Below are 14,790 nucleotides of genomic sequence, written 5' to 3'. Positions count from 1 at the left end.
GAAAAAGGAGGAAGTTTTATATTTTATCTGTCCAACTTCCGGAAGAAATAAATCCAAAATAAGCTCTTCTAGGACAATATAGATCATCTACCCTATAAATGTGTACATAATTGTCTGCAGCCACTGCCGCACCATCACCACCTCTAACTCCCAGAGCTCCAGCTGAAGGAGAAGGGGGAGAAGGTAAGACTTCTACACTATGGCTTGCACAAAGCAGACCACTCGAATATCAACTGGTGGTAAAGCTCTGAAGAAGTGACTGACTACAAAAAGCCACTTGCAAGCGTGTGCCCTCTTCTGGAGGGGTGAAGAAACCTCACCGTTACAGTCCTGGTACTGCTGCACCTGTGAAATCGGACACTATCACAAGTCCACTGAACTGATCTGCAAGCTTCCATTCCAGCATCTGGTGCGAAAAAGTGCTCAGGGGCACCTGGCGGGCTCAGTCAGTAAAGCATGCGACCCCTGATCTCAGGGCTGTGGGCTCAAGCCCCACATTAGGTATAGAGATCACTTAAAAATAAAATCTTAAAAAATAATAAAATAAAATAAATGCATTAAGCTAAAAAAAGTAAATAAAACATTAATAATGTATACAAAATTACTAGTCTCATTATACCATACTGCCTCAATGCACATACTGAGAACCAATATTTAAAAATAAAAAATTAGGGGTTCCTTGGTGGCTCAGTCGGTTGAGTCGCTGCCTTCAGCTCAGGTCATGATCCCAGGGTCCTGCGATCGAATCCTGTATCAGGCTCCTTGTCCAGCAGGGAGCCTGCTTTTCTCTCTGCCTCTACCTGCCACTCTGCCTGCTTGTGCTCTCTCTCTCTGACAAATAAATAAAATGTTTTTTAAAATAATAATAATAAAATCTTTAAAAAAAATTAAAAATAAAATATTAAGAAATTCTTCTTTATGCACCAGGTAAGGTCAAAATTCATAATAGAGAGCTTCATATAAACTCACTCTTTGCAATTTCTTCCCCAGTAAAATATTCTTTCTGACCAATATGTACTTAATTTCTTCTTAACCCAGGAAACCTCTACCACATGACTAAAGGAGATAGCATAATTCATTTTAACAACTTTATTGATATAAAATTCCATACATCAGGGCACCTGGGTGGCTCAGTCAGTTAAGTCAGTTAAGCACTGACTTGTGGTTTTTGGCTCAGGTCACAATCTTATGGGAGTCATGAGATCATTGAGCCCCACACCAAGTCCCACACTTAGTACAGAGGCTGCTTGAAAATTCTCTCTCTGTCCCTCCCCCAATGCATATGCCCCTGCACTCTTTCTCTCAAATAAATTTTTTTTTTTTAATTCATACTTTGGGACGCCTGGGTGGCTCAGTCGGTTGGGTGTCTGCCTTTGGCTGAGGTCATGATCCCAGGGTTCCGGGTTTGAGTCCCACATGGGGCTCCTTGCTCTGCGGGGAGCCTGCTTCTCCCTCTGCCTGTTGCTCCCCCTGCTTGTGCTCTCTCTCTCTCTTTCTCTGACAAATAAGTAAATAAATAAAATCTTTAATAAAAAAAAGATAAAAAAATAAAAATCCATACTTCAATAATAGTTTCAGAATTCTAAAGATACAGTCCAAAATGTACTTAATTTAAAATGATAAAGTAAATATGAATATTCTAAAAATCTAAAATGCTCCCAATTTGTTTCCTTGAGAGATAAAATGGCTCAGAAGTGCAGTGTTCCTTAAGTTTTTCAGAAAAGTTAAAAAAAAAAAAAAAAAATTGATAATTTTGTTTCTTCCCATTAGAAAAGGTTAGAAGATTTTTATCCTACTAAATGCAACCAGCTCAGAGAGATTAACATTTTAATACTGAGTCTTTTCCACTTAAGGAATTCAATTTGGTTTTGTTAAAAAACAAAACAAAACAAAAAACCTTTAGATGCTAAATAAGTTATTTAAATGCATAAGTGTTTAAAATAACTCACAGTGCTCAGAAGAGTATCTGACACATTTATAATGAAAAACTACTGCATTTAATTCCTGCCTGGCAGTACATCCTATAAATCATCGACAGTGTCATTTTTTAATCTTGTACACGCTTTGCATTTTAACTCGGAGATCAATGAATTCACGCTTAATTTTATGTTTGGCTGACAACATACTTCAAAAGGAAATTTAAAGGAAATACGAAGTTCAGTTTAGCTCAGTAGTCTTTAAAACAAGCAAAAGTTGCCTTTCTAGTACTTCAGGAAGAGAATTTCCTTTCTTGGGCCTGATGTCGGAACTATATATTCATCAGCTACTACTTTTTTTCTTTCATCAGCGTTTACTTCTCAGCTGTTCTTATAACTGAGAATTCTCGGGGCACCTGGGTGGCTCAGTGGGTTAAAGCCTCTGCCTCCAACTCAGGTCATGATCCCAGGGTCCTGCGATCAAGCCCTGCATCAGGCTCTCTGCTCAGCGGGGAGCCTGCTTCCTCCTCTATCTCTCTCTCTGCCTGCCTCTCTTCCTACTTGTGATCGGTCTGTCAAATAAATAAATAAAATAAAATCTTAAAAAAACAAAAACAAAAACTGAGAATTCTCTTTGACAGCTTACCTCTTTAACAGTGAACATTTCTCCTTGTGCACCTGCTGCTTGCAAAATCTTCAAAAGTGGCTGTTTTGGTCGTACCTGATAGAATCATTAAAAAAACCTGTTATTTATATTCCAACTAGCTTGGTTTCTCAAATCCTAGGGAACAAGAAAACCTCCTTAAATATATATATTTTTTAACAAACCCTGGTAGATACTTACCATCTAATAACATACAATCTTCCAATACCTACAATAATAGCAGATAATCGGACTACTACCTGTTACCTCTCTGAAAAATCACATTTTCAAAAGACAACACATTCACACCTACTAAGACGGCCAAAATAAAAAGAAAAAAGGAGACAAAAATAAACATTGGCAAGGGTATGGAGAAACTGGAACCCTTGTGCACAGCTGGTGGGAAGATTTTTATTGGTTCAGCTGGTGTGGAAAATAGTTTGGCAGTTTCTCAGAAAGTTAAACATAAAATTATCATATGACCCAGCAGTTCCCCTCCTAGGTAGTATATACCCCAAAGAACTGAAAGTAGAACTCAAACAAATATTTGTACACCAGTGTTCCCAGGAACATGATTCACAATAGCCAAAAGATGGAACAACCCAAACAGCGCCAACAGGTGGGCAGATAAACCAGATGTGGTGTAAACACACAAGGGATAGCGACTTTGACATCTCTTGACTCTGACTGTGGAGTCTGTCTTTAACCACACAGTTTTATCTTTAAAAATTTTATGGTCAAATTTGTCTCTCTCTTCCTCTTACAGCCTCTTTGGTTTTGTCTTATTTAAGGCACAACCATTTCCTAAGTTTTCCTCTAACATTATTTCACTTTTCACATTTAAATCTTCATCTACCTGGAATTTGTTTTTGTACAAAGTTTGAGGTCTTCATTTGTTTTCTTCCAGAGATGGACAATTATATCAAAACCATCTATTATATAAGCCACATTTTCCCCCAACAAATCCAAATTCTACCTTCATCATACACTAAGGTACACAATACTATATATGCTGTGCAATGTTTATGAAGACAAGTGACAAAATTATGTATTTTTACATGTTAGAGGAGAAGAACTGAAACAAGACACACCTAATTAATAATAGTGTTGTCTTAGGGGGAGGGGATTTTGGGCAAAGAAGGGAGGAGACGGTCAAGGAGTCTCTATAGATAAATACTTTATAAGTAAACACACTATAAAATTGAATTTTGTAAGAATACATTTGCTATATTTACAATTTAAAATTAATTTTAAAGAAAACAAGTTTGTTAAAATGAAGCGAGAGAGATGGAAAACAAACATGTAACTTGGCCCCAAATTCTCCGCTAGCCACCCATACCCTAAAACATAAATTTTCAAAAGCAAATTTTAAGCAATGTGTAACCTCCACATCTTTATTTAACCAATAATCAATTCAAATTTTGAGCAGTGAAACTATTTATTAGTTTCCCTAATACAGCATTTAAAAAATAATCCTTTCTGCTCTACATAAAATCCTAGTCAGTAAAGTTACCTACATGCTCCAACTCAATTTTTTAAAAGCTTACAGAAAACTAGGAATGCCTAAAAATGATTTACCTGACTGGTCTGTTCTGGAGAGATCCTGCAAGCGCTGTCAGAAGTTGAACACTGGGCAGAGGTGGAAAGTGACGTCATTTTGGCAGGGAAGAAATCGCCGCCTGCTGATAAGTCTACAAGGGAAAAAAAAACCATTATGAAATGTCTTCTAAAGCAGAAAATTTTCACTTTAAGATTTACAAAACAGCAGCCAGCAGAAGGTTAAAAAAAAAAAAAAAAAGACACATGTATCAGAGGACCCTACACAAATGGTTCTCGATACTCTTCTGATCCCTTTCTAAATTCAGATCCTCCAAAAAACTGGAGAGCTTAATTAAGAGTCAGAGCCATCCAGGCTTCCCTCAGGTGAAGTCTGAAACAGAAACAGGTTCAGGCATGCTCCAACCTCCACAGTGATGATAATGAGTAAACTGTTTTAGCCAAAGTCAAATTCACAATCATTACCTCCCCAATGGGCATCAGGGTTTCAGTAACTCCTCCCCTCTTAACAGTGCTCAAGAGCAACCCCCTGGAAGACAACAGATCATAGAGCTGGGGGACTTGCCAAGATTAAGTAATAGATTTATGATTCCAAGGGCACATCAAGAAACATGCAACATGTTGAAACATGTCTTGGCCAAGCAACGGCAAGAAAGTGAGAGTCAAATTACTCAGTATCAGTTAAGGCAGTTAGTTTTTAATACCTGCCAAACCCAGAGAGTATAGCAACTAAATGCCTATAAAATGGGTTAAGCCAAGGTGGGCACATAACGTGTGCCAAACCTAAAGAGTATAGCGGTACCTACAAGATGGGTTAAGCCAAAGTGGACATTTATCATCAAGGAAAGCTGTAACACGAAATGAAATAAAGTAAGGTTCAGTGAAAATTTTTCAACTTCTACTGTCTCTCCTTTAAAAAAAAAATTTTTTTTTAAGAAGGAAAATAAATTTTTAAATAAACTTGTTAAAGTTTACCATCAGGTCTTTTTCTAGTAAAAAGGTGATAAGTGATCAGTGAAATTTATGATAACAAGCCACATCAGGGAAAAGGTGAAAGGGGCCTGGAAAAACTGACACACAGTCTGGATAAAACTAACAAGATTCCTCAATCTTCTGAGAATACTTACTGACTCTAACACAATTCAAATTCCTCCCTCCCCCATCGGCTTCCCTTGCTACAAAATGGGAAGTCAAATAGGATACAAGCATAATTTACAATTTTAAAGCTGCTAGCTTTTAATTAGCATTTCAAACCTTATACCTAAAACACCAGTCCAGATCTCCCCAAACATGCCAGTCCTGCAAGTCTTCCCCACCTCAGCAATCAACAAGTCCATCCTTCCAGCTACTCAGGTCATCGACCTTGAAGCAATCCCTGATTCCGTTTTCTTTCACATTCCACACCCAGTTCCTGAATAAACTCGAAAGCTGTTATCTTCAAAATATATCCAAACTCTAGCCATTTCTCACCACTTCCACTATTACTGCATTAATCCAACCCACCTACCCTTCAACTACACTACCCTCCTAAGGTTTTCTTGCTCCCACCCTTGCCCCTCGAGCTCCTAACCTCCTCCTTTTGTCTACTCAAAGGTCAGTTTACCGAGGAGGCCTTCCGTGACTACCCATTTTTAAAACTGCAGCTCCCAACCCCCAGTATTCCCTATCTCCTTCCCTGCCTTATTTTTCTGTATCGTCCTTATTACCAACCAACATACTATACATTCTAATTCCTTATCATGTAAAACAGAAGCAACAAGTGGGCAGAGATCTGTATTTATTCATTAATCAGTCCCTGGTGCCGAAACTGACAATAACGTACATGTTACTGTAGAGTAACATGATGGACACAAGTATCAGTAACAGTGTGGATGCTGGGTGCCTGGCTGGCTTAATGGGCGGAGCATGCGACTTTTGATCTCAGGACTGTAGTCCCACGTTCAGTCTGCACTTAACCAAAAATAAAATCTTAAAAATAAAGAAATAACAGTGTGGATGGTTTCCAAAAATGGTCCTCAATGAACACATCTCCCAAGTAGCTCTGTGACGTTTATCAACAGAATACAGCGTAAGTGGTAATGTGCCAATTCCAAGCCTGGTGGCTTCATTTTTTGTGCTCTTGGAGACCCGTAAATTCTGACTGCTTTACTAGAGACCACATAAAAGGGTCATGTGGGGAGGATTAGTTGTCCAGCTCATCACAGCCTTCTAGCCACTCCCTCCAAAGCACCACATATAACAGGACATTCCAAAAGCAGCTATTGCTTGACCAGAGCTGCATGACAGACAAGAACCATCCAACTAAGCCCACAAAATCATAAGAATAAATCAAATGGCTGTTGTTTTAACTAAGTTTTGGGTGGTTTATGACACAGCACTAGATAATCAAAACAAAAGGCGCAGACTCAGTACCAGGCACACATACTAACCCATTTAATACTTAAATAATCCTATGATGTAGGTAATAGAATTATTACTATTATTTATAGTATAATAATTACTTATAGTATAATAATTATTAGTAGAATATAACAAACATTATTCTTTGTTTTACATCTAAGGCAAGAGAAGCATAGAGATGTTATTTGCCCAAGATAATACAATTCAGTGAATTGCTGGAGTCGATTTCAAACTCAAGAGTTCTAAAGACCCCACTTAGTAATATATTTTTGCCCCTTAGACCTCAATATACAGAATTAATCATAATCCTTTTCTTCAACAGACTCTCATTGTTTATCAGCACATGGCCCACTTTTCCTTGATTCTTCGTGATGCAATAAACATCCACAAAGCAGTACTCTTGACAACCACCTACATTTAATGGTAACATCCTTCCCTAGCCCATTCCCCTGCCTCTCCCCAACAATCATCCTTATCCTGTTTTGATTTTCTTTCCTTCCTTTTTATGCATTTTAGTGCATCAAAATGGAATGCTACAAGTAAGTATTTTTAGGTTAGCTGCTTTTAACTTAAAAGAAGCAGGTATAGGGGCGCCTGGGTGGCTCAGTGGTTAATGCCTCTGCTTTCAGCTCAGGTCATGATCTCAGGGTCCTGGGATCGAGCCTCACGTCGGGCTCTCTGCTCAGCAGGGAGCCTGCCTCCTCCTCCTCTCTCTCTGCCTGCCTCTCTGCCTACTTGTGATCTGTCAAATAAATAAAAATCTTTAAAAAAAAAAAAAAAAAAAGAAGCAGGTATAGTAATTTTTGAGATTTTTGTTTCACTAACGATTCCTACTGTTGTGTCACTTTATTTACTTTTTTTTTTTATTAACATATAATGTATTATTGGGGTGCCTGGGTGGCTCAGTGGGTTAAAGCCTCTGCCTTCAGCTCACGTCATGGTCCCAGGGTCCTGGGATCGAGCCCCGTATCGGGCTCACTGCTCAGCAGGGAGCCTGCTTCCTCCTCTCTCTGCCTGCCCCTCTACCTACTTGTGATCTCTGTCAAATAAATAAATAAAATCTTTTAAAATATATATAATATATAATACCTAGTGTTCATTACATCACGTGCCCTCCTTAATGTCCATCACCTAGCTGCCCCACACCCCACCCCTCCAGCAATCTTGTTTCCTGTAATTAAGAGTCCTTAGTTCTTTTTTTAAAAAATTTTATTGTAAACTAAATATAACATAAAATTTACCATTTTTAAGTGTACAATTTAGTAACATTAAGTACATTCACAATACTGTACACCATCAACACTATCCATTTCCAGAACTTTTTAATCACCCACACTGAAACTCTGCACCCATTAAACAATGAACTCTCCAATGACCTCCTGCCCCCAGGACCTTGTGATCACAATCCTACTTTCTGTCTCTATGAATATGCCTATACTAGATAACTCATCTAAGTAAAATCACAATATTTGTCCTCTGGTGTCTGGCTTATTTCACTTAGCATAATGTTTTCAAGATACATCCATGTCTTAGCATACCTTATTTTTCATTCATTTTGACTGCTGTATAATATTCCACTGTCTGATGACCATTTGGGTTGTTTCTAGGTTTTCACTATTATGAAAAGTGCTACTAGTAATATTCATGTAGATTTGCAAAAAAGGGATCTCTTGGGCATATCTACAAAAGAAATTGCTCACTCATAGCATACATGAATACTTAACTTTAGGAACTGATACCAAAGTGTTTTCAAAGTGTTTGCACCAATCCACAATCCCAACAAGAATCTGTAAGATATCCTGTGAATCCATCCCTTCTCCATTATTTGATGTCATAAAACTTAACTTTTGCCAATAGGTATGGGCTTTTTCTCTGTTCACTAATGATAATGATACTAAATCTCTTCATATGCTTAGCAGCTTTGTTTCCTCTTCTATGAAACATCAGCTCATGTCTTCTGGACATTTTCCTGATTTTGTTATACTTAATTTATAATAGTTCTTTAAAAATTTTTAATATTAGGGACGCCTGGGTGGCTCAGTTGGTTAAGCAGCTGCCTTCGGCTCAGGTCATGATCCCAGCGTCCTGGGATCGAGTCCCACATCGGGCTCCTTGCTCATCGGGGAGCCTGCTTCTCCCTCTGCCTCTGCCTGCCATTCTGTCTGCCTGTGCTTGCTCTCTCTCCCTCTCGCTCTCTGACAAATAAATAAATAAAATCTTTAAAAAAAAAAAAAAAAAATTTTTAATATTAGCCCTATGTCAATTGGGTGTCCTGCAAATAACTTATATCATCTTTTCCATTTCCTAGAAGGTACCTGTATGAAAACTTAATTTTAATAAAATCAAATTTATATTTATCAATCTTCTCTTTTTTAGTCAATGGCCCCTCTGATTTAAGCACTCTTTTATTCCCCAAGGTCTCATATTCACCTATACTTTCTACTAAACATTTGCGAGTGTGTGTGGTGAAAGGATGACATTTTATGACCTTTAAATTCTTAATCTGGAATTGATTTCTTTTTAGAGATCAATTTTACTCTTCTTCCCTACAGAGAGCCATTTTTCCAGCTCGGTTTATTGAACATGCATTCTTTGCTGCCAGCCACCTCTTTTGTATACAGAATTTTCCTTACATACATGGGTGTTTGAGTTCTCTATTTTGTTCCACGGATTGATCAATCTTTCTAAGTTTACTCAATTTAACACTGTCTTAATTCCTATCTTATAATAAGTATTCCTATCCAGTAAAGCAAGTCTTTTCCTCCATGTTCTTTTTTAGAAGTGACCAGCTATTCTTGGCCCCCCAACTTCTTAAAATTTTTAACTTTTTAAGTTTTCAATTTTAATTCCAATATAGTTAACATTAGTTTCAGGTGTGCAATGTAATGATTCAACAATTCTTTTCTTTTCTTTTCTTTTTTTTTTTTTTTTTGGTCAGAGTGAGTGAGCACAGGCAGACAGAGTGGCAGGCAGAGGCAGAAGGAGAAGCAGGCTCCCCACCGAGCAAGGAGCCCAATGCGGGACTTGATCTCAGGACGCCGGGATGATGACCGGAGCTGAAGGCAGCTGCCCAACCGAGCCACCCAGGCATCCCTGATTCAACAATCCCATACATTTCTCAGTGCTCACTGTAAGTGTACTTTTTAATCTCCATCACCTATTTCACCCAACCCCCACCCACTTTCCCTCTCTTCTGGTAACCATCAGTTTGTTCTCTGTGAGAGTTTGTTTTCTTCGTTTGTCTCCTTTTTTTCCCTTTGCTCTTCATATTGTTTCTTAAATACCTCATGAGTGAAATCATATTTGGTTTTCCTCTTATTTCGCTTTGCATTACACTCTCTAGCTCATACATGTTGCAAATGACAAGATTTCTCTTCTCTCTTATAGCTGGATAATATTCCAACATAATGAGCATATACACCAACCTTCTTTACCCATTTATCAATAGACACTTTGGCTGCTTCCATAATTTGGCTATTGTACATAATGCCGCAATGAACATAGGGATGCATGTATCTCTTTGAGCTAGTGCTTTGTATTTTGGGGGTAAATACTCAGTAGCGCAACTACCGGATCAGGGTACTTCTATTTATGCTTTTTGAGGAACCTCCATACTATCTCCCACAGTGGCTGCACCAGTTTGCCTTCCCGGTCCTTATCTCTTCCACATAAATGTTAGCATTATCTTTACCAAGTTCCATAAAAATCCCTGTCGGGATTTTGAATGAAATTATACTTTATATACAGATCAAACTGTTTTCTCATCAACATCATATACTTCTCTATTTAGTAAACACTTATTTAAGTAAAATTTTCCCTTTGGAGAGTTAACACGTCTATTAAAATAACTTCTAAAGTTGATATTCTAATACTACTGTGATGGCTTCTCTTTATGATTTTTAGTTTTTGCATATATACAGAAAGACAAATGACTTTCAATAATCTTCTGTCCAGTCACCTAGATGTACGTAACTATTTCTAATAATCTGTCTGTGAATGTTTTTTTCTATGTAAATAATTATGCCACCGGCAGATAATCTTATCACCTTCTTTCCAATTCTTATGCTCCTGATTTCTTTCTTTACTGCTTAGGACTATCAGCACAATGTCAAATACACACGATCCTGGGCATCTTTGTTTCTGACTTTAAAGAAAGTGCTTCTAATGTTTCCCTACATTTTTTTTTATTCTTATTTTGTTGTTCTTTAACAGTTACTCTATCAGTTTAGAAGGGTTTCTCTTCATCCTCATTAGCTAAAAACATATCATGGAAAGTGGTTTTTATAAAATATTCTTTCTGAATCTATTGAAATGATCATGATTTTTTTCTATTAACCTACTGATGTGGTGTTTCTGAATTTCATTTCTGGATTTTCTAAAATTAAATCCTTACACACCTGAGATAAACCAAACTTGGTTTGGGAGTATTATCCTTTTTTGTACACTGCTGGTTCTGATTCGCTACTTTGTTTAGGTTGTCAAGTCTGTATTAGGGAATGAAATGGGTCTACAATTTTCCACTGTTAAGTTTTTGTCTAGTTTGGATGTCAGGGCTAGCAGGCTTAATAGACTCAATTGTTGAATAGTGCCTATTTTTCTATTGCCAGAGGAAAAAAATTCTACAAAATAAAGATGTTCTGGTCCTTGAAAGATTGGTAGAATTAACCTTTGAAACATAAAACTCGGGGTGCCTGGGTGGCTCAGTCGCTGGGTGTTTGCCTTTGGCTCAGTTCATGATCCCAGGGCCCCAGGATCAAGCCCTGCATGGAGTACTCTGCCAGGCGGGAGGCCTGCTTCTCCCTCTCCCACTCCCCCTGCTTGTGTTCCCTTTCTCACTGTGTCTCTGTCAAGTGAATAAATAAAACCTTTAAAAAGAAAAAAAGAAAGAAAGAAACATAAAACTCGGTGTTTTCTTTCTGGGAAGGTTTTTAATCGCTATTTTAATTAAATATTAGATTATTCAAGTTTTTTATTTCTTCTTCCATTAGTCTAAGTTTTCAAAATTACGGGCATATAGTTGATATATTCTCTTTTAATCTGTGTACAGACGCATCTTCCTTTCCATTCATGATATTACATTTTTTCTTATTACCTCTTCTACTCTTTAAGAATTTGTTGCTCATTTCCCAGTTTCTTAAGTTGGACATTTAGCTTACTCCTTCACTTATAATTTGAATATTTAAGGCTACAAATTCCTTCCCCCTCCCACCCCAGCAATATTTTTTAAGTTAGCCCACAGATTTTGCTATATGAAGTTTTCATTATCATTCAGCTGTGTTTTTCAATTTCCATAATTTTTTAAATCCCTGAGCTTGATAGCTATGCCTATGCATACTATATTTTCTAAATTTACATTTTTGTGACTAACTCCTAAAACTAACATTTTGTGACTAATTGAAAAGCACTGTGGGGAAAGATCATCCTCTCTGTAAAACCTGTTCTTTGAAATTAAGGCTTTCACCTGGTCTGGTTGGCGATCAATTCTATAATGTATGCTTGCAAAACTCTGTTACGTTAAGCTTGCTAGCTTTTTATAATCTTATATATCTACTAATTTGTTAGTCTGACCTACAAATAATTAAGAGAGATATAATGAAATCTCCCACTACAAAGGTGGACTTGTCCATTTATCCCAGCGTAGTTCCACCAATTCTATATCATCTATTTTAAGGACTTTTTTTTAATATTTTATTTATTTATTTGTCAGAGAGAGAGAGAGAGGGAGAGCGAGCGAGCACAGGCAGACAGAATGGCAGGCAGAGGCAGAGGGAGAAGCAGGCTCCCTGCCGAGCAAGGAGCCCGATGTGGGACTCGATCCCAGCATCCTGGGATCATGACCTGAGCTGAGGGCAGCCGTTTAACCAACTGAGCCACCCAGGCGTCCCTATTATAAGGACTTTTAATCAGAGGCAAACGTGCTTTAAACTGCTGTATCTTCTTGCTGAATTGACATATTACTATCATTATATGGTCATTATATAGTGATTGTCATTACATAGTGATTCTTTCCATCCCAATTAAGACATTCTGTCCTAAAGCGCATTTTATCTAGTATTAGTGAGGTCATGCCAGCTTTAATAATTCCAGGTATGTATTTTCCCCATCTTTTACTTTCTATTTTTATATGCCCTTAAGCTTCTAGTGTGTCCCTTGTATAAAAAAAAAAAGTATCTGAACTTTGGATTTTTCAACCCAGTTTGCCAGTTTTTACCTTTAACTAGTAAATTCAGTCCATTCACTTTAATTAGTATGTATGGATGTTTCTACCATCTTGACTTAGCATTCCAGTTTGTTCTACTCTTCCTATGCTTAATGTTACTTTCTTAAAAATTCTATCTCCGGGGCGCCTGGGTGTCTCAGTCATTAAGAGACTGCCTTTGGCTCAGGTCATGATCCTAGCATCTTGGGATTGAGCCCTGCATTGGCATCCGGCTGCCTGCTCAGTGGGGAGCCTGCTTCTCCCTCTCCCACTCCCCCTGCTTGTGTTCCCTCCCTCACAGTCTGTCAAATAAATAAATAAAATTTTTAAAAAATAATAATTCTGGGGGGTGGGGGGTTGAGTGAGCCCGGTGCTGGGTATTAAGGAGGGCACATATTGCATGGAGCACTGAGTGTGGTGCATAAACAATGAATCGTGGATCACTGAAAAAAAATTAAATTAAAAAAACTCTATCTCTGTCTCCCTGCTAAAAAGATAAGAACTTTATTTTTATTTAAAGATTTTATTTATTTATTTGACAGAGAGAGATCCCAAGTAGGCAGGCAGGCAGGCAGGCGGGGGAGGGGGGGAGCAGGCTCCTCAAGGAGCAGATAGCCAGATGTGGGGCTCCAATCCCAGGACCCTGAGATCATGACCTGAGCTGAAGACAGAAGCTTAATCCACTGGGCCACACAGGTGCCCCAAAGATAAGAACTTTAATATGATATCATCTGGACGAGACTTTTTTTGGGGGGGTGGGAGGGGGGCTTAGCCTTTACAATTAATATCAATTATAATAATCACCTTTACTTCACAGATCTAACACCTCCTGGATTTGAATCACTTAGTATTTCATCCAGAACTGGGCTCAATATGGGTCTTTGTATGGCAAGGCTTCCAAGACTTCATACACCTGAGAATATTTTTATTTAAATGAATGTGGCTGGGTATAAAATTCTAAGTTTCTCCTCAAAACTCTACAAACACTCTTCTTTTCCTGCATTTAGTGATGCTGTTCAAGTCTGATGTCAGTTTAATTTTTGTTCCTTGTAGTAATCTGTTCTTTCTCTCTGAGGCTTCTTTTGCTTTGTTATTCTTAAATTTCACTATAATGTTCCTGGAAGCAAATTTTTCCTGATCACTCATCTTCAGCATTCTAAGAAAACTTTCCCTTTGAGGACATTCATTTTTTTTTCTTTTTCTTTCTTTTTTTTTAAAGATTTATTTTAAGGAAAGCACAAGAGAGTGTGGGGGATGGGCAGAGGGAAGGAGAGAAAATCTCAGACTCCCCATCCAGCACAGGGCTCAATCTCACAAGCCTGATATCACAACCTGAGCCAAAATCAAGACTCAGATATTTAACCAACCAAGCCACCCAGGCACCCCCCCTTTTTTAAAGATTTTATTTATTTATTTTACAGAGAGAGATCACAAGTAGACAGAGAGGCAGGCAGAGAGAGAGAGGGAAGCAGGCTCCCTGCTGAGCAGAGAGCCCGATGTGGGACTCGATCCCAGGACCCTGAGATCATGACCTGTGCCGAAGGGAGCAGCTTAACCCACTGAGCTACCGAGGCACCCCCCTTTTTTTAATTCTAAAAGACAACTATTTTTCCCATTATTTCAATCATATCCTTTTTTTTTTCCCCCCTAAATGCGGGCTCCACGCCCAATAATGGAGCTTGATCTCATGATCAGGAGATGAAGAGTCGCATGTTCCACCAACTGAGCCAGTCAGGCACCCCCACCTTTTCATTTTTATTTAAGATTCCTGGGGTGGGGGCGCCTGGGTGGCTCAGTGGGTTAAAGCCTCTGCCTTCGGCTCAGGTCATGATCCCAGGGGTCCTGGGATCGAGCCCCACATCGGGCTCTCTGCTCAGCGGGGAGCCTGCTTCCTCCTCTCTCTCTGCCTGCCTCTCCGCCTACTTGTGATCTCTGTCAAATAAATAAATAAAATCAAAAAAAAAAAAAAAAAAGATTCCTGGGGTGCCTTGGGTGGCTCAGTCTTTAGATGCCTCCCTGAAAGGGTCCTGGGATCTAGCCCCACTTCAGGTTCCCTGCTCGGCGGGAGGCCTGCT

General features: G+C 38.5%; 1 protein-coding gene across 1 annotated transcript in view; it reads right to left on the bottom strand.

Annotated features, from left to right (window-relative positions):
• The window catches only part of LOC111150994 (MDM4, p53 regulator), a 41,244-nt gene that overhangs the window by 17,966 nt on the left and 8,488 nt on the right, over positions 1-14,790 (bottom strand). Inside the window, exons 2-3 of the mRNA XM_022508676.1 lie at positions 4,138-4,250; positions 2,563-2,637 (exon numbers count right to left, since the gene is read on the bottom strand). Of these exons, the coding sequence (XP_022364384.1) occupies positions 2,563-2,637; positions 4,138-4,215 (153 nt within the window). The 5' untranslated portion in view covers positions 4,216-4,250. The remainder of the gene's footprint in view (positions 1-2,562; positions 2,638-4,137; positions 4,251-14,790) is intronic.

This window comes from Enhydra lutris, unplaced genomic scaffold, assembly GCF_002288905.1.
Source record: "Enhydra lutris kenyoni isolate GAN:26980312 unplaced genomic scaffold, ASM228890v2 scaffoldscaffold25, whole genome shotgun sequence".
NCBI lineage: Eukaryota > Metazoa > Chordata > Mammalia > Carnivora > Mustelidae > Enhydra > Enhydra lutris.
The sequence above is the reverse complement of the archived record's forward strand: the minus strand, read 5'-3'. Positions and strand labels throughout refer to the sequence as shown.